A 19,795-nucleotide genomic window follows, 5' to 3' on the forward strand; every position below is an offset into this window, starting at 1 on the left:
GTAGCCAGGGTCCGCAAAATGATTGATTGCATTCAGACAGGTTAAAATGTTGCTAAAACCATCACTTTTCTATCAGTCACAGTGATTTTTCAAAACAAAAACATTACAGCAAAAATCATATGGGTTGATTGACATGTTTATTCTGTAAGCTAACTTCAATAGTTTGAAATTATTTTGACAGTTAATGCCAGTTATCCTGTCAACCTTTCACAAGACTTCAATTTGTTAATTGAAAGTATAAACAGTATAAACACTTTTTACAGTAAACAAATGGTAAAACAGTACTAAACAATTCCATTAAAAAACAAATTGGTGTCATTAACTTTCTGTCCAAGCTTGTATAATCTACTGCCTTGTTCAATTGTAAAAAATATTCTGTGCCTAAAATTCACATTTCTATCACAATTACCATACTGTAAACATGGTAAGCTAACTTCATTAAAATTAATAGTCCTGTCAATAGCATGGAATTACAATTCAAATGTAGTTTTTTTGTAAGCCTTTCAAAAGAATTCAAAATATGAAAAATTCATGAAAATTAATTTAAGCCATCAGACACTTGAAAAGTGGCACATCACATCTCTAATGTAATCATTTGAACTTTTCAACAGAAATAGCACTGCAAAAATATTAAGGACATACTTCTGTATTTTGGTAGTTATGCTGTCAACATTTAACAAGATTTCTTCAACTTGGACTTGAAAGCATAAATAGTATAAACACTTTTAACAGTATAACAGTACTAAACAATTCCAATAGATAACATTGGTGTCATTACCTTTTTGTGGCTAAAATCCAAATTTAGCAACGGCATTAGACTTGTGTTCTTTTGTCCCAACGTGGTCTTTTACATCGCTAATTCCTCTGTGTCCGATCGAAAAATCTTGTCTGCACAAGGTGCAATTCGCGTAGTTTTCACCCTTTTTGGAACGGATAATTATTCCCGGATAGGCTTTTGAATATTCTTCACGGAATGACTGCAGTTTTCTTTTCGGTTTAAGACTCGTTTGCGATTTTTCTCCGGCTGATTCCATGATCGTTCGCTCGTTTGGAAACAATGGCAACAGGTGCCTCGTGCTTGGCAGCGGTGCTATAAATAGCCTCGCGCATGGCATTCGGAATGGCTCGATAGGAAGTTACGGGAAGCAGTGTCGATTGTCATTGTTGTTACGCGATTTCGTGAATAAAACTTAAAAAAACAAAACAAATTTTAATTAATGAAAAAACTTATTTTTTATCACTGCAAACGTAACCCGGAATAGGTTGATGAAAACCGGAGTAGTTGGCAGGTATGCGTTCGGGTGGCATTCTGGCCAGATGCCCGAACCACCTCATCTGGCTCCTCTCCATGTGGAGGAGCAGTGGCTCTACTTTGAGCTCCTCCCGGATGACAGAGCTTCTCACCCTCTCTCTAAGGGAGAGCCCTGCCACCCGGCGGAGGAAACTAATTTCGGCCACTTATACCCGTGATCTTGTCCTTTCGGTCATAACCCAAAGCTCATGACCATAGGTGAGGATGGGAACGTAGATCGACCGGTAAATTGAGTGCTTTGCCTTCTGGCTCAGCTCCTTCTTCACCACAACGGATCGATACAGCGTCCGCATTACTGAAGACGCCGCACCGATCCGCCTGTCGATCTCACGATCCACTTCTCTCCCACTCGTGAACAAGACTCCGAGGTACTTGAACTCCTCCACTTGGGGCAGGGTCTCCTTCCCAACCCGGAGATGGCACTCCACCCTTTTCCGGGCGAGAACCATGGACTCGGACTTGGAGGTGCTGATTCTCATCCCAGTCGCTTCACACTCGGCTGCGAACCGATCCAGTGAGTACACTTCAGTGATAAGACAAAATCGATTAGTTCAGTTCATAGTTTATTTTTCCCCTAAAGACGCCAACACAACTTTTACAAAAATACAGAGAAGGACACACGTGGAAGACCTCAAGCACCTCTGATAGACTTGTAGTTTTTGCAGTGTTCCAGCAGATGGAGACAAAGCACACACTAGACAAGTGTTACTATGACGTGGAGTGAGTGATAGACAAATTGATTAATTTCATTTTTCCCCTAAGACGCCAACTTTAATCAAATACAATGAACAGCACACAAGGAAGACGAATGCCAAACGCCTCTGGAATCTGTTCAAAAAGACAGAATAAATGTGACCAGCAGGGGGCAGAAGACCACCCGCTTGATGACGGAAGACGAGGCTGTAACAGTATAATAAACTTTTATCTCTAAAAAGTTTCAATAGGGAACCTCTTCATTATTATCTATTAAAAAGGTACTAGACCTCTGAAAGGGCGTGGCTACAGCAGTGGCAATGTCCTTGTTTCCTGTTGGTCACGTGATCCAAGTCTTAAGTTCCGCACCAGGGGTCATGTGAGACCACCTCAAACCAGAACCAGCCTCTTTCACTCAGCACCCCACTCAAAGGCCGCAAGGCAAAGGCGTGTGAGAACAAAGAACTGCACAGCTTTACTTGAGGTCCAGTAGCATGCTGGCCGGGTTCTGCAGATAGTCTCTCCACATGTTGGAGAAGCGACACATGGTGGCGCCATCGATGATACGATGATCGGCCGACCAGCTGACATTCATGATGTGAGCGCGGACTACATTACCGGCGCTGTCGAAGCGCGGGAGAATCTGAAGGAAAAACGAGGAAATGACGCACGTCAAAGCAGGCCAATCAAACGCACCCAAGTCTGACACACCTGAATTTTCCCCAGAGCTCCGATGGCGACCTCGGGGGGGAGAATGACCGGTTTCGTGTAAGTCCCTCCGATCTACCCCCCCAAACACACGTCAGCTTGTGAGCATCTTGAACATTATCGGCGAAACTCACCGATCCGATGTTGGACAAGCTGAAGGTTCCTCCGGTCATGTCGGCCGTTCCCAACTGACCGGCGGTGCCGAGCCCCTGGAGGCGGTTGACTTCCTGTGCCACGTCAAAGACGCTGAGGAGCTGCACGTTCTTCACGTTGGGAACCAGCAGGCCCAGGCTGGTGTCCATGGCGACGCCGATGTTATGGGACGCCTGCCGCACCAAACAACATGATACACACTAGATATGTTTTTGGTTTTTTAACCAATTAGTAGTAGTCAAAAGGGCCAATAACTGATTTTTGGAGCGGATATTCATTGGCAGTAAGTTATTTAAACATGAATAGTATATGTCAGTGAACAGCTGGACAAGGCTTGATGTTGTTTCGTTTTTTTACAGAATTTTTGAGGAAACGTCGGACCAGAAGCGACATAATGTTTAATGTAAGGCTGCAGCTAACGATTATTTTTCTATCGATTAATCTATAGATTATTTTTTCGATTAATCGGTTAATCTATAGATTATTTTTTTCGATTAATCTATAGATTATTTTTCCTTTTACCGATTATTTTTTTTATTTAAAATGAAGATGAAAAAATAAATGTAGGCCAGTTTTTTCAAAAGGCATGGCTTTTATTTACAAAAAAAAAAGTATGGCCACTCAGTCAACATTGACAACAACATGACAAAATATTCTGTAACAATGTAAACATTTAAAACTTTTAACATTTAACAAAATTAAAAGTAGCTTATTTGCTTTTTAATGTGCAAATATAAAAGTAAACATCCAGTGCAATCTTAATATTCTGCAATAGTATAAGCATTTCAAAAGTAAAAGTATTGCTTATTTGCTAAAATGTGCAAAAATAAAGATAAACATCCAATACAAAAAAGTGCAAAACGAAATATTCTGTAACAGTGTAAACATTTCAACAAAAGTAAAAGTATTGCTTATTTTGCTTAATAACACAACAATGATAGTATGATTAAAGTGAAAGTTAATTGTTGGTTTGTACATAGTATATGTAACTGTTAATGTTGTAAAAGGTATTTGCACAACTAATTAACGTTAGCGTTAAAGAGGAGCGCATCTTTGTAAACACTGAACAGGCACGCCAAACGCGCCTCTCAGAGCGAAACAGTGTTTTAGTTTATGAATTTACAACGCAGATACAAATGACACATTCATGTTTTTGTGTAATGATGACAACGTATACTCACGCGGACGATTGACTAGTTGATGGTGATGGCAAGAACGCTGTCGGGTGTTTTCTTTTCGAATGTTCGTTTATAGCCGTTGTGCATACAACAACATTATTAGCAGAGGTGGGTAGAGTAGCCAGAAATTGTACTCAAGTAAGAGTACTGTTACTTTAGAGATTTATTACTCAAGTAAAAGTAAGGAGTAGTCACCCAAATATTTACTTGAGTAAAAGTAAAAAGTATATTGTGAAAAAACTACTCAAGTACTGAGTAACTGATGAGTAACATACACACACACATATATATATATATATATATATATATATATATATATATATATATATACACACACACACACACACACACACACACACACACACACACACACACACATATATACATATATATATATATATATATATATATATATATATATACACACACACACATATATATATATACACATATATATACATACATTGACATATACAGTATATAATTTATATTTATTTAGCCGTTTTTTTTACATGTTAAAGGTGTTTTAATGAATATACATGCATGTTTAACACATATAGATTCCTTTCTTTCATGAAGACAAGAATATAAGTTGGTGTATTACCTGATTCTGATGACTTGCATTGATTGTAATCAGACAGTATTGCTTATAACGGCCACGTTTTCAAATGGAGGAGAAAAAAAGTTCCTCCTTTCTGTCTAATACCACATGAAAGTGGTTGGTTTTTGGTATCTTATTTGTCCATCTTCCATATTCGTTTTTATACACTTTACAAGAAATAAATTGGCGGCAAACTCCGTAGCTTGCTAGCTTGTTTGCGCTGGCTTTCGGAGACTCTTATTTTGAAAGCGCGGCGCGATGGAGCGGCACTTTTATTGTGAAGACAGGAACTGTGCAGTCAGTCTTTAGGCTTTTGACGGGATGTACGGTTGGTTAAAAAGTAGTCTTTTTTCCTTCACACTTTTGATTGATTGATTGAAACTTTTATTAGTAGATTGCACAATACAGTACATATTCCGTACAATTGACCACTAAATGGCAACACCCGAATACGTTTTTCAACTTGTTTAAGTCAGGTCATGTGACCGCCTGGCTCTGTTTGATTGGTCCAACGTCACCAGTGACTGCATCTGATTGGTGGAACGGAGTGACACGTCACCAGTAAGGCAGGCACTTTGAAGGTCTGTCTGACAGACCAAAACAAACAAAGTGTGCATTAACAGATCGATAAAAATTAGTAGCGAGTAGCGAGCTGAATGTAGATAAAAGTAGCGGAGTAAAAGTAGCGTTTCTTCTTAGGCCGTTTATTGAAATACTCCCACACTTTTGACGACTTTTGGCGTGCTTTTTTCCCCTCGCTCGCATCGTCTGCTTTGCGCTCCGCCATGACGGTAGTGTGACGTAAATATGCGACCCGTCGAAGCACAAAAACGGCGTCGACGTATTTACGTAACCGATGACGTCGACTATGTCGACGCGTCGTTTCAGCCCTAGTTTAATGTAGGGATGCTTTTTTTGCTGATATCCGATATTGTCCAACTCTTAATGACCAATTCCGATATCAACCGATACCGATATATACAGTCGTGGAATTGCCTCATTTTGTTGTGATGCCCCGCTGGATGCATCAAACAATGTAACAAGGTTTTCCAAAATAAATCAACTCAAGTTATGGGGGAAAAAATGCCAACATGGCACTGCCATATTTATTATTAAAGTCACAAAGTGCATTATTTTTTTTAACATGCCCCAAAACAGCAGCTTGGAATTTTGGACATGCTCTCCCTGAGAGAGCATGAGGAGGTTGAGGTGGGCGGGGTTGAGAGTGTATATTGTAGCGTCCCGGAAGAGTTAGTGCTGCAAGGGGTTCTGGGTATTTGTTCTGTTGTGTTTATGTTGTGTTACGGTGCGAAATGTGTTTGTCATTCTTGTTTGGTGTGGGTTCACAGTGTGGCGCATATTTGTAACAGTGTTAAAGTTGTTTATATGGCCACACTCAGTGTGACCTGTATGGCTGTTGACCAAGTAGGCCTTGCATTCACTTGTGTGTGTGAAACGCCGTAGATATTATGTGATTGGGCCGGCACGCAAAAGAAGTGCCTTTAAGGCACTCCCCCAATATTGTTGTCTGGGTGGAAATCAGGAGAAATTCGGGAGAATGGTTGCCCCGGGAGATTTTCGGGAGGGGCACTGAAATTCGAGAGTCTCCCTGGAAAATCGGGAGGGTTGGCAAGTATGCTCTGTACTTCTCCCTACGTCCGTGTACCACTCCGTACAGCGGCGTTTTTAAAAGTCAGAAATGTTACTTTTTGAAACCGATACCGATAATTTCCGATTATTACATTTTAAAGCATTTATCGGCCGATAATATCAGCTGTCCAATATTATCGGACATCTCTAGTTTAATGTGGCACTAACGTGGTTAATTTAGCCCCAAAAAACATCCGCGGATTTCACAAACACTTGTATTACTTGTGTCTGATGCTGCGGTTCAGATTGGCATCAACATTTGCATTTCAAAATATGAGAACTCTCCTGGGAAAATTTGAAAAAACAATATGGGATTTCTCTACATCACAATAACTAACTCGTCATCTACCTAATGACAAACAAATTATGGATTGTAAGTATTGTTTATGTACAGTACAGGCCAAAAGTTTGGACACACCTTCTCTTCATTCAATGTTTTCTTTATTTTCTTGACTATTTACATTGTAGATTGTCACATCAAAACTATGAATGAAAACACGTGGAGTTATGTACTCAACAAAAAAAAAAGGTGAAATAACTGAAAACATGTTTTATATTCTAGTTCCTTCAAAATAGCCACCCTTTGATCACTGCTTTGCACACTCTTGGCATTCTCTCGATGAGCTTCAAGAGGTAGACACCTGACATGGTTTTCACTTTACAGGTGTCATAGTTTTGATGCCTTCAGTGACAATCTACAATGTAAATAGTCATGAAAATAAAGAAAATGCATTGAAATGAGAAGGTGTGTCCAAACTTTTGGCCTGTACTATAAATTGTAAGGTTTCCTCGTGAGGAACCCTGAAATATTGTAAACACTGAACTCCTTCACTATAAGCTCCTTCATGTAACTTATAGTTGAGACATTTTTCGATCTGGCTGACAAGCACTTTTTTTTTAAGCTTTGAACCCTGCGGCTTATAAAGCGCTGCAGCTAATTTATGGATTTTTGTTAGCTGATGGCCATATTGCAAATAGTTTAAAAAAACAGACACTGAAAAGGTGTTATTGTTTGTGCTTTGGCGCCACCTTTTGGGCGAGTTAGCTCACTGCAAGTGCTATAGTACTACAGTACTGTTCTGTTTTGACTGAGCTTTCACACGGAAGTACAAGTGCCATTCCGTCAAAAGGATTCTTCACTCCGATCAGCGTTTGTAAGTTTTACAATATAACTAATACTGTTTATACTTACTAAACCGTTCCATTTGATGTCTGCAGCAGTGTTTTCATGCATATTTGTACGTGCTATCGTAATGTAATGATGCTAGCGTCGTTAACTTTAGCTAATGTGCTGACACGTTATTAACTTACAATTGCATTCTTTTTGTGTTGTTTCAGTTTTGTAAATTCACCCAAACGTCACTGTGGACATGCAGCTAATTGGAGAGCTAGCTTCCGCAGCTAGACGACTTCTGTTTTCTTTGCGCAGTCGTTTTACTGCAGTGTTTGCAAACAATTAAAATAATTCAATTTACAGAATCTTTCTGTGTAAATAACTCATTTCACAACGTATATGTCTGCGACTTACAGTCTGCTGCGGCTAATATATGGAAACATGTTTTTTTTCTTCAAGCATTTTGCGGGTGTGGCCTATATAACGGTGCACTCTATAGTCTGGAAAATACTGTACCGTATTTTCCGCACTATTAGCCGCACCTAAAAACCACAAATTTACTCAAAAGCTGACAGTGCGGCTTATAACCCGGTGCGCTTTATATATGGATTAATATTAAGATTCATTTTCATAAAGTTTAGGTCTCGCAACTACGGTAAACAGCCGCCATCTTTTTTCCCCGTAGAAGAGGAAGTGCTTCTTCTTCTACGCAAGCAACCGCCAAGGTAAGCACCCGCCCCCATAGAAGAGGAAGCGCTTCTTCTTCTACTGTAAGCAACCACCCGCCCCCGTAGAAGAAGCGCGCGGATATTACGTTTCATTTCCTTTGTGTGTTTACATCTGTAAAGACCACAAAATGGCTCCTACTAAGCGACAGGTTTCCGGTTCATGAAAAGACGCAATCTCTCCATCCGCACACGGACTACTATTTCACAGCAACTGCCTAAAGACTTTCAAGAAAAGCTGGCTACTTTCCGTGCATATTGTAAAAACAAGATAGCTGAAAAAAAGATCCGGCCAGAGAACATTATCAACATGGACCAGGTTCCACTGACTTTTGATATTCCTGTGAACCGCACTGTGGATACAACGGGAGCACGTACGGTGAATATTCGCACCACAGGGAATGAGAAGTCATCCTTCACTGTGGTTCTAGCTTGCCATGCTAATGGCCAGAAACTTCCACCCATGGTGATATTCAAAAGGAAGACCTTGCCAAAAGAGACCTTTCCAGCCGGCGTCATCATAAAAGCTAACTCGAAGGGATGGATGAAGAAAAGATGAGCGAGTGGTTAAGGGAAGTTTACGCGAAGAGGCCGGGTGGCTTTTTTCACGCAGCTCCGTCCATGTTGATATACGACTCCATGCGCGCCCACATCACGCTGGTTTTTAATATATTATTAAAGTTTGACTGACCTATCTGACTGTTTTTTTGACATTCCTTTAGTGCAGTTAGATGCGATCTATAACACGGGGCGGCTTATAGGTGGACAAAGTTTTGAAATATGCCGCTCATTGAAGGCGCGGTTTATAACCCAGGGCGGCTTATGGTGCGGAAAATACGGTAGTTCTGTTGTATTTAAAGAAAAAAAAAAAGAGTCTGATAACGATAAAAAGAGGCCGATATCGATATACACTATATTGCCAAAAGTATTTGGCCACCCATCCAAATGATGAGAATCAGGTGCCCTAATTACTTGGCCACAGATGTATAAAATCAAGCACTTAGGCATGGAAACATTTGTGAAAGAATGGGCCGCTCTCAGTGATTTCCAGCGTGGAACTGTCATAGGATGCCACCTGTGCAACAAATCCAGTCATGAAATTGCCTTGCTCCTAAATATTCCAAACTCAACTTTATTTTAAGAAAAGTGAAGACTTTGGGAACAACAGCAACTCAGCCAGCAAATGGTAGGCCACGTAAACTGACAGAGAGGGGTCAGCGTATGCTGAAGCGCATAGTGCAAAGACTTTCTGCACAGTCAGTTGCTACAGAGCTCCAAACTTCATGTAACCTTCCAATTAGCCCACGTACAGTACGCAGAGAGCTTCATGGAATGGGTTTCCATGGCCAAGCAGCTGCATCTAAGCCATACATCACCAAGTCCAATGCAAAGCGTTGGATGCAGTGGTGTAAAGCACGTCGCCACTGGACTCTAGAGCAGTGGAGACGCCTTCTCTGGACTGATGAGTCATGCTTTTCAATCTGGCAATCTGATGGACGAGTCTGGGTTTGGAGGTTGCCAGGAGAGCGCTACATTTCAGACTGCATTGTGCCGAGTGTGAAATTTGATGGAGGAGGAATTATGGTGTGGGGCAGAGGTGGGTAGTAACGCGCTACATTTACTCCGTTACATCTACTTGAGTAACTTTTGGGATAAATTGTACTTCTAAGAGTAGTTTAATGCAACATACGTTTACTTTTACTTGAGTATATTTATAGAGAAGAAACGCTACTTTTACTCCGCTACTTTTATCTACATTCAGCTCGCTACTCGCTACTAATTTTTATCGATCTGTTAATGCACGCTTTGTTTGTTTTGGTCTGTCAGACAGACCTCCATAGTGCCTGCCTTACTGGTGACGTTTCACTTCGTTCCACCAATCAGATGTAGTCACTGGTGACGTTGGACCAATCAAACAGAGCCAGGTGGTCACATGACCTGACTTAAACAAGTTGAAAAACGTATTGGGGTGTTACCATTTAGTGGTCAATTGTACGGAATATGTGCTGTACTGTGCAATCTACTAATAAAAGTTCCAATCAATCAATCAAAAGTGTGAAGGAAAAAATACCCTTTTTTATTTCAATTGTACATCCCGTCAAAAGCCTAAAGACTGACTGCACAGTTTCTGTCTTCACAATAAAAGTGCCGCTCCATTGCGCCTGCGCTTTCAAAATAAGAGTCTCCGAAAGCCAACGCAAACAAGCTAGCAAGCTACGGAGTTTGCCGCCAATGTATTTCTTGTAAAGTGTATAAAAACGAATATGGAAGCTGGACAAATAAGATGGCAAAAACCAACCACTTCCATGTGGTATTAGACAGAAAGGAGGAACTTTTTTTCTCCTCCATTTGAAAACGTGGACGTTATCATCACCACTGTCTGATTACAATCAATGCAAGTCAATCGAATCAGGTAATACACCAACTTATATTCTTGTTTTCATGAAAGAAAGGAATATATATGTGTTAAACATGCATGTATATTCATTAAAACACCTTTAACATGTAAACAAAAACGGCAAAATAAATCAATATAAATGATATACTGTATATATCAATGTATGTATATATATATATATATATATATATATGTGTATATATATATATATATATATATATATATATATATATATATATATATATATATGTATATATATATATATATATATATATATATATGTGTGTGTGTGTATATATATATGTACCGGTATATATATATATATGTGTGTGCGTATATGTTACTCATCAGTTACTAAGTACTTGAGTAGTTTTTTCACAACATACTTTTTACTTTTACTCAAGTAAATATTTGGGTGACTACTCCTTACTTTTACTTGAGTAATAAATCTCTAAAGTAACAGTACTCTTACTTGAGTACAATTTCTGGCTACTCTACCCACCTCTGGCGTGGGGTTGTTTTTCAGGAGTTGGGCTTGGCCCCTTAGTTCCAGTGAAACAAACTATGAATGCTCCAGGATACCAAAACATTTTGGACAATTCCATGGGATGGCACTTCAAATTCATTAGTGAGTAAAGGCAGGTGGACAAATACTTTTGGCAATTTAGTGAATGTCAAAATGCCTAATATTGGCCCAGCCACACATTGTAATAAGATGATACACATAATGTATATACACTCTTGAAATATGATACTTATACTAATATCGCAGCCAGTTTCGGCTCACCTTATACGTGATGTTCTGACAGCTCTCGTCCAATGAGGCGTTGAGGATGGGGAAGTGGGCGAGGCTGAGGGAGGCGGCCTAAACCAATCAGAGCTCAAGGTTAATCAAGGTCAATCCACACATCAGATTCAAGAAAGACTGTGCTACCTTGATGAAAAAGGGCATGAAGCTCAGTTTGACGCCTCGACCTTCGGCGGCAGACTTGAGCTCCGCCCTCAGAGCTGACAAGCGGCTCAGGTCCACCTCGTCACAGTAACCGAAATGAGGAATCTTGAGAGCCGCCGTCATGGTTTTCATCATGGCTTTGTGGAAGCCTGGAGAGCAAAAAGACTCATGACCTATGCTAATATTAGCATCTTATCCCAGGTTTGTCCCTCTGCTGTCAGGCTGACCTTTGAGGGGCTCCGTGACATCTTTGCCAGTGAAGACCGGTTTGGGCATGGTGGGTGGAGCTTTAAGGCCTGATAGGGTCGTTGCGGGCCGGGCAGCTGCAATGGGAGGGGGAGGAGGCGGAGTCTGGATTTCCTGAAACGGGGTTGGAGGCAAGATGGCTCCCGTCTGCTTGGCCAGGAAGTTCAGGATGTCTTCCTTCAGGATGCGTCCGTCTCTGCCCGTCCCCACCACCTCGCTGAGCTTTATCTGAGAGGTCAAAGGTCAAACATGAGACCACTGGAAACACTTGGAGAGGACTCGTAAAGACTTACATTGTTCTCCATGGCGAGGCGTCTGACCGCAGGTGTGGCCTGGGTCTTGAGACCTTTGATCTCCTGGTGGGTGTGTTCCTCCCGAGCCATGGCGGGCGTCTCCACCACATCCTCTTCCTGGATCAGGTCTGGACAAGCACAGGCGTTCAGTGCTCGGGGTCAGAAACGCTTCGGGACCACGTGCCGTGTTCTGATCTGCACCTGAACTGGACTCGGTCTCGATGTCCACCAGAGCCTTGCCCACCAGGGCGATGGCGTCCGTGTCGTAGTAGAGCCTTCGAATGACGCCGTCGTAGCGACTGGTGATGGTGACGGAGGCCTTGTCGCTCTGAACCTCGCAGATGCTGTCGAACTGCGACACTTTGTCCCCCTCCTTGACGTACCTGCAGGCACGCCCGGCACGTTTGAGAAACCGCAGGGAGAAGAAGATGCCAGGAAGCAGCTCCAAAGTCAACATACCATTCCTTCACCGTCACCTCCATGATTCCCTCGCCGATGTCCGACAGTTTAAACTGGACGATGGGTCCTCGGGCCCCTGCACGACACACGTCTTCAGTGACATCATAATCAACATCATGGGCATGGCCGGCACAAGATCAAATGTGAAAACGAAGTGGGGACCAATCAGGTGTGAGCTTTTTCTCACTGGCACTCATCGAGGGCGGACGCTCCCCTTTCCTCTCCCTTATCTCTCCTGCTTGCTTCTTTGTCTTGTCTTAACTTTCTTGTTGCGTCTTTTTGCACTGCTCTCCAAATCTAAACATTGGAACTATTTAACTGGCCTCAACGACATTGACAAGATCTTGGGTTTGGGGGGACAGTTGTTGTTGGACACACGACGGACTCTTGGGAGAAGGAGTGCCGCGTGCCTGGCGACCCTCTCAATCGAGGACGTGAAGATATCCGCCTATTGAGAATTATGACAACAGGACATCTGATGATTGGAGTAAGCGCTGCACTGGTTTGTCGACAAATTGGAAGTTGCTGGCAGTCTTCAAAGTACTCCGAGGATGCGGGAAGAACTGTGGCCACTCTTGTGATTTGGATCACATCGGACTGTCTTCCCCGCGGGATGAATTTTGAGGACCAGTCATTGACAATTTAGAGTGCAAAGCAAATGTTATTTTCACTCGCATACAAAACATTCTAACTTGGATTGTTTCCCTGGCTTCGAGACTCTCCTGAAGGACAGTGCAGCGAAGACACAACAAACTCCCTTCTTGTCTCTCATGGACACACACTTGTTGTTGTTGACTTTGGACTGACTGGCGGCTGCACGACACCAAGGCCGCGGAACAGAGGCTTACACACACACATGCATCCACAAAAAATACACGCCACACACACATACCCCACCCCCCATCCAACACCCGTGAGGCGAATCTCTTAGGGGGTGATGGATGGCTGGGCAGCGCCGGAAGAGCTGCAGCCTGCCACCGTAGCCCCCACTCCCTCCCCTCTGTTGCTAGTCTCAATATGTATTGTAGAGGCAGGGATTTGTTTCTCACTTGTCACCTGGGATAGTGGGTGTGGCTATGTGTGTGTGTGGCTGTGTGGGCGGAGTGTGTGTGGGGCTGAATGATTGCTGAATGAATAACACCTGCACCTGCCTGTGAGCTGTTTGGCTTGTATGGAGAGAGAGTAAGGTAGGGTGCCGTTACTTCTGTTGACCGCAAATCCCTCTGCATGTAATGTATTGTATTTACTAGGGGTGTAACGGTACATGAAAATTTCGGTTCGGTACGTACCTCGGTTTGGAGGTCACGGTTCGGTTCATTTGCGGTACAGTAAGAAAACAACAATATAAATTTTGGGGTTATTTATTTACCAAATTTGCAAAATCTTCCACCAGAAATATTTTTCTTAGTGGAATATTTGATGTGAAGTAATGGGAACCTTGGATAGGTCAATAATCCATAATAACATTGATTTTGATTCAATATTATGTTTAGAGCAATAAAAGTTTGAAAGAAAAAAAACAGCTTTGTTTTATTAGTCAACATTGCAACTTTTTCTAAATGACATTTAACCTTTAAGCTTTTTTATTTCACTTTTGTTATGTTTTTGTTTATTTTAATAGTATTTTTAGAATGTGCCGTGGACCTTTAAAACATTAGCTGTGGGCCGCAAATGGCCTCCGGGGCACACTTTTGACAGCCCTGCTATAGATAGTAGAAAATGAAATGTGATAAATCTATGCATAAAAAGCAGAGCCTGGCGACACATGCGCGTTTATCATAACTCTCTCGCTCTCTCTGTCTCTGCCCCTCCCTCACAATTTGTTTTGTTTTTAACCCCTTCTTAACCCTGAACGTACATTGAAAATACCCGCAACCATAACTCAAAATGCCGGACATTTGAGGCATTTAAGAAACTCCGCCCTGACAGCTCGGCAAAAGAGGACATGTCCGGTGAAAAGAGGATGTACGGTCAGTCTATCCTAGCCCGTTAGCTGCTAGCATGTCGTGTGTTGTGCCTCGGTGTGCATATTTTACACAACGTGCGTTACGCTACTTAATATGTCCGTGTGGAAACTCGTTCGGTACACCTCCGAACCGAACCGGAACCCCCGCACCGAAACGGTTCAATACAAAAACACTTACCGTTACACCCGTTGTGTTTACTCAAATGGAAAATAAATCACCCTCAAAACGCCAGTAATGACTTCATGTTGCATCCTTGGACCCAGCGTGTCAAACAGAGCCCTGCTTTCCACTCTCAATGACTAATTAGTTTCTGACAGTCACACAACATGTATGTTGTAATATGTACAGTATATGTGCTTTGCTATGGAGGTTTTTTTCCCACTCCAGACTGGGCCACCTTAGGTCTTTGATTGTATTTTTTTTACTCATCCTTCCCCAGTGTTTACCCTTTTCCCATATTTTCCGGGGCGCCTTGTGGCGACCCATCAGCGTTCCTGTTCTGTAAAACTCTACACTGTTTGTTTGTCTAATCTCGAACCGTTTCGTTGTACTCGTGCAATGACAATAAAGACCTACCTACCTCGCGGCTTCAAATTCGCCCCCAATAAACACCTACTGACCTGCTGACGTGTGTAGGGTCCGGCTCCACATCTGGAAGCTTCTGTTCTGGAACTTCCTGTCGACTCTGGCGGGGAGCGAGCTGAGACACGTGTGGACTCTCGTTTGGTGCAGACGTAAACATTGGTGGCGGTACTGCTGGATCAGCTGACAGGACACCACACATATAATTCAAAACAAAGGCGACGCTTAGTGTAGTTCCATTTTCTTTCATTTACATAGATAAATACCGTGTCATTAGCGCAATGAAGTATGACTGTGTTTCATTAGTGCAGTGTTTTTCAACCTTTTTTTGAGCCAAGGCACATTTTTTGCGTTGAAAAAATGCGGAGGCACACCACTAGCAGAAATAATTAAAAAAATGAAACTCAGTTGACAGTAAAAAGTCGTCGTCGCAATTGTTGGATATGACTTTAAACCATAACCAAGCATGCATCACTATAGCTCTTGTCTCAAAGTAGCTGTCACCACCTGTCACATCACACCCTGACTTATTTGGAGTTTTTAGGTGTTTTCCTGTGTGTAGTGTTTTAGTTCTTGTCTTGCGCTCCTATTTTGGTGGCTTTTTCTCTTTTTTTTATATGTCCCGCATCTACTTTGTTTTAGCAATCAAGAATATTTCAGTTGTTTTTATCCTTCTTTGTGGGGACATTGTTGATTGTCATTGTACAGCGCTTACCTTTGGGCTGATACCGAGGGCGACTGTGTTGACCAGTTTGTAAATGATAGAATTTCCAGTACTGTAGAAATGTGTTTGGATATGACAAGCCGTTTATTCCAAGCTATCTAAATTAAATCAAATGTAGGCTATACAATAGTGATGGGTCCGGCAACACCGATGCATCGGCGCATGCGTCGAGCTCATAGAGCGAAACCCTGTGTCGGTGCGCGTACCGCTTTTAGAAAGTCACGTGACCGATCATGAGCTGTTTTGGTCACGTGACCGATACGCGAACTGTGTCGCACTGACGCCTCCTCTGTGCCCTGTGAGCGGGTCTTTTCTACAGCCGGAGAAATAATAACTAAGAAGAGAAAGCGTCTAAAATTGAATACGTTGGAAAAACCGGGGTTTTTTTTAAATAAAAATGTGTAAAAATAGATAAATAATATTTTCCAGGTCCACAAGCAACCTCATTCACAACACGTTCTCTTAGATTTCCATGTTATGATACATGTTCACATTATTTATTGACTGTATCTAAAAAAGACAAAAAATATATTTTTATTTAAATGAAGTTATGAAATAATCCTAAATGAAATACAATGACTTGGTTTATATTATTGTATATACTAGGTCAGTGGTTCTCAACCTTTTTTCAGCAATGTACCCCCTGTGAATTTTTTTTTAATTCAAATACCCCCTAATCAGAGCAAAGCATTTTTGGTTGAAAAAAAAAAGATGAAGTAAAATACAGCACTATGTCATCAGTTTCTGATTTATTAAATTGTACAACAGTGCAAAATATTGCTCATTTGTAGTAGTCTTTCTTGAACTATTTGGAAAAAAAGATAAAAATAACTAAAAACTTGTTGAAAAATAAACAAGTGATTCAATTATAAATAAAGATTTCAACACCTAGAAGTAATAATCAACTTAAAGTGCCCTCTTTGGGGATTGTATTAGAGATCCATCTGGATTCATCAACTTAATTCTAAACATTTCTTCACAAAAAAAAAAAAACTTTAACATCAATATTTATGGAACATGTCCACAAAAAATCTAGCTGTCAACACTGAATATTGCATTGTTGCATTTCTTTTCACAGTTCTTTTTGACAGACATTTTAGTGACAAACCTGAGCTTGTGCTTCACTGAGTTTATGAACTTACATTCATATTTTGTTTAAGTATTATTCAATAAATATATTTATAAATGATTTTTAAATTGTTGCTATTTTTAGAATATTTAAAAAAAATCTCACGTACCCCTTGGCATACCTTCAAGTACCCCCAGGGGTACGCTTACCCCCATTTGAGAACCACTGAACTAGGTCATAAAATCAGTGCCAGTTGAGTCGTTCCATAGGTTGCCTGTAGGGATTTTTAATGTCCAGCAGATGTCAGTATTTAGTGACACAGTATCGACACAGTATCAATACAGTTTTGCAATGTGTCGAAATGCTTCATGACGCCTCATCAACCCATCACTAATTATAACTCTTTTCTCAAAGTAGGTGTACTGTCACCACCTGTCACATCACACCCTGACTTACGTTGAGTTTTTAGGTGTTTTCCTGTGTGTAGTGTTTTAGTTCTTGTCTTGCGCTCCTATTTTGGTGGCTTTTTCTCTTTTTTATATGTCCCGCATCTACTTTGTTTTAGCGATCAAGAATATTTCAGTTGTTTTTATCCTTCTTTGTGCGGACATTGTTGATTGTCATTGTACAGCGTTTACCTTTGGGCTGATACCGAGGGCGACTGTGTTGACCAGTTTGTAAATGATAGAATTTCCAGTACTGTAGAAATGTGTTTGGATTAGAGATGCGCGGTTTGCGGGCACAACCGCGGAGTCCGCGGATTATCCGCGGATCGGGCGGATGAAATTTTAAAAAATTTGATTTTATCCGCGGGTCGGGTCGGGCGGTTGAAAAAAATTAGATTTTAAATAGATTCAGGCGGGTGGCAGTTAAACCAATTCGGAAATATATATACATAGTTAAATGTTGTTACCCACATACGAAAAACGAGCAGGCACCTGCAGCATATGCCACAACAGAAGAAAAAAAAAAAAAAGAGATGGACACTTTTACGGAGCGGAGAAGGGACGCCTCGCCGGGGTCCGGGACCGAGGCCCCTTCCCCCGAGAGGGCCCCACCGGGAGCCGTAGCTGAGGCGATCCGCGAGAAGGGCCCGACGTAGGCACTCAGCATCAAGGGTTGGAATTGGGGGTTAAATCACCAAAAATGATTCCCGGGCGCGGCCACCGCTGCTGCCCACTGCTCCCCTCACCTCCCAGGGGGTGATCAAGGGTGATGGGTCAAATGCAGAGAATAATCTCGCCACACCTAGTGTGTGTGTGTGACAATCATTGGTACTTTAACTTTTAACTTTAACGTCCAGGGTCACCACCGCGCCCACCGCACCGACACCCCGCCTCGTCCGCCTTCGCCGCGGCCGGCGTCACGCGCAGCAGGTAAGCAGCTTACCTGCCCGCCACCCCCGTGGCCGGGGGCTCGTAACAGGGGTCACTCCGCGCGCTCCGCCCGCGCAGCTTACCTGCCCGCCACCCCTGTTGCCGGGGGCGCGTAACAGGGGTCACTCCGCGCGCAGTGCGCTCACGAAAGGGGTGGGGCTCACCCTGGTTGATATAGACAGCAGCTAGGACGGTGGCCATGGAAGTTGGAACCCGCTAAGGAGTGTGTAACAACCCACCTGCCGAATCAACTAGCCCTGAAAATGGATGGCGCTGGAGCGTCGGGCCCATATACCCGGCCGTCGCCGGCAGCGAGACGCGCTTGGAGGTGCGCTCAGCGCGGCTCCCATATGATTGCGCACTGGTGTGCGTCTGGGTCGTGACAGCGTGGCACGCGAATGTCTGCACTGCATTGGATCAGTCTCCTTTCTTTAACAGGCAAAAGCTTTATAACCTCACTAATGCCTTGCATCGTCTATATTAGATATATAACAACGGGCGGATGGCGGACGGATGCGGTTCTGATCAAATGTTAGATCGGGTGGATTGCGGATGGTTGACGACTTTCTGATGCGGTTGCGGATGAAATAATTGCCTATCCGCGCATCTCTAGTTTGGATATGACAAGCCGTTTATTCCAAGCTATCTAAATTAAATCAAATGTAGGCTATACAACATAAAGTATGCTGACCTTGAATGGCACATTATTACAGCATTGTCACGGCACGACACGACACGGTCAAAAACTGTTTGTCCTCCAATCGCCCAGCCCATGCTCACACCTGAACCCAATGTAATTGTTGTGGCTTGTGCGGCTCTTTGAGACACTCGTGATTTAGGGCTATATGAGTAAACATTGATTGAATTGTTGTCATGTCTACAGATGCACATCAAGTCCTTCATGACTGGACCTCTTTTGGAGCGTTCAATTTGCCTGGTTGCCATGGTAATATCACTTTTTAATTGAGCTGGCTATTCGGTGAACTGTGAGGATTTATGCGTCAAAACTGGCAATTGAGCAGTTGATTTTCCTGTGGTGAGCAACTTCCCAATGTGCGAGGCTAACTGCAAGTGCTAACCTCCCTGGGAATGTATCGTTGTTTTGCTGCTAGCCTGTTAGCATCAACGTAGCAGAGGAGCTACTGCAGCCGACAAGTGACGTAAAGAGGACGCCGTGACGCCACGGCTCCACGCCGACGACCGCGTCCTGAGACATTTTACGGGGGGGGGGGGTTGTCTGTTAAAAGTTGACTTTTCTCACCAGTCTGAACACCGCAGAGGAGCCTCTTGTCATCGCCGCCATTTTTTTTCTACCGTGACGTAGCAGCCGCACGCCCCGCCAGCAGCCAATCAGCTCGCAGTGACGTCATTGCAGACTGAACGGAGCAGAAGGAAAGTGGATTCAATTTAATTTTTTTGGATTATTATTATTTGTCGATTGTTTGTAAATGTTGCAGTTTATAAATAAAGGTTTATAAAATAAAAAAAAATGACAGTTGATTTAATTTACACAGTATGAACAAAAATTTGAAAAGGAATTTTACCCCGAACGTTAGGAAATGGCTGAATGGATGGATTTTACCTTTGCAACCTCA

At 42.4% G+C, this 19,795-nt stretch overlaps 1 protein-coding gene across 2 annotated transcripts; it reads right to left on the reverse strand.

Annotated features, from left to right (window-relative positions):
* Positions 1-1,858: 1,858 nt before the first annotated feature.
* On the reverse strand, positions 1,859-19,582 carry dbt (dihydrolipoamide branched chain transacylase E2). 2 transcript variants are annotated; one of them, XM_061978305.2, is made up of 11 exons: positions 19,462-19,582; positions 15,070-15,214; positions 12,483-12,558; positions 12,225-12,406; positions 12,024-12,151; positions 11,712-11,958; positions 11,467-11,633; positions 11,320-11,397; positions 2,848-3,039; positions 2,717-2,788; positions 1,859-2,648 (listed from the first exon to the last, which is right to left on the reverse strand). In XM_061978305.2, the coding sequence occupies exons 1-11, from the start codon at positions 19,501-19,503 to the stop codon at positions 2,481-2,483; spliced, it is 1,497 nt and encodes a 498-aa protein (XP_061834289.2). In that variant the 5' UTR covers positions 19,504-19,582; the 3' UTR covers positions 1,859-2,480. The 2 variants fall into 2 exon arrangements, with proteins under 2 accessions (XP_061834289.2, XP_061834290.2); XM_061978306.2 differs by lacking the exon at positions 19,462-19,582 and adding an exon at positions 18,892-18,993.
* Between the last annotated feature and the right edge of the window lie 213 nt (positions 19,583-19,795).

This window comes from Nerophis lumbriciformis, linkage group LG18 (assembly GCF_033978685.3).
Source record: "Nerophis lumbriciformis linkage group LG18, RoL_Nlum_v2.1, whole genome shotgun sequence".
Lineage (NCBI taxonomy): Eukaryota > Metazoa > Chordata > Actinopteri > Syngnathiformes > Syngnathidae > Nerophis > Nerophis lumbriciformis.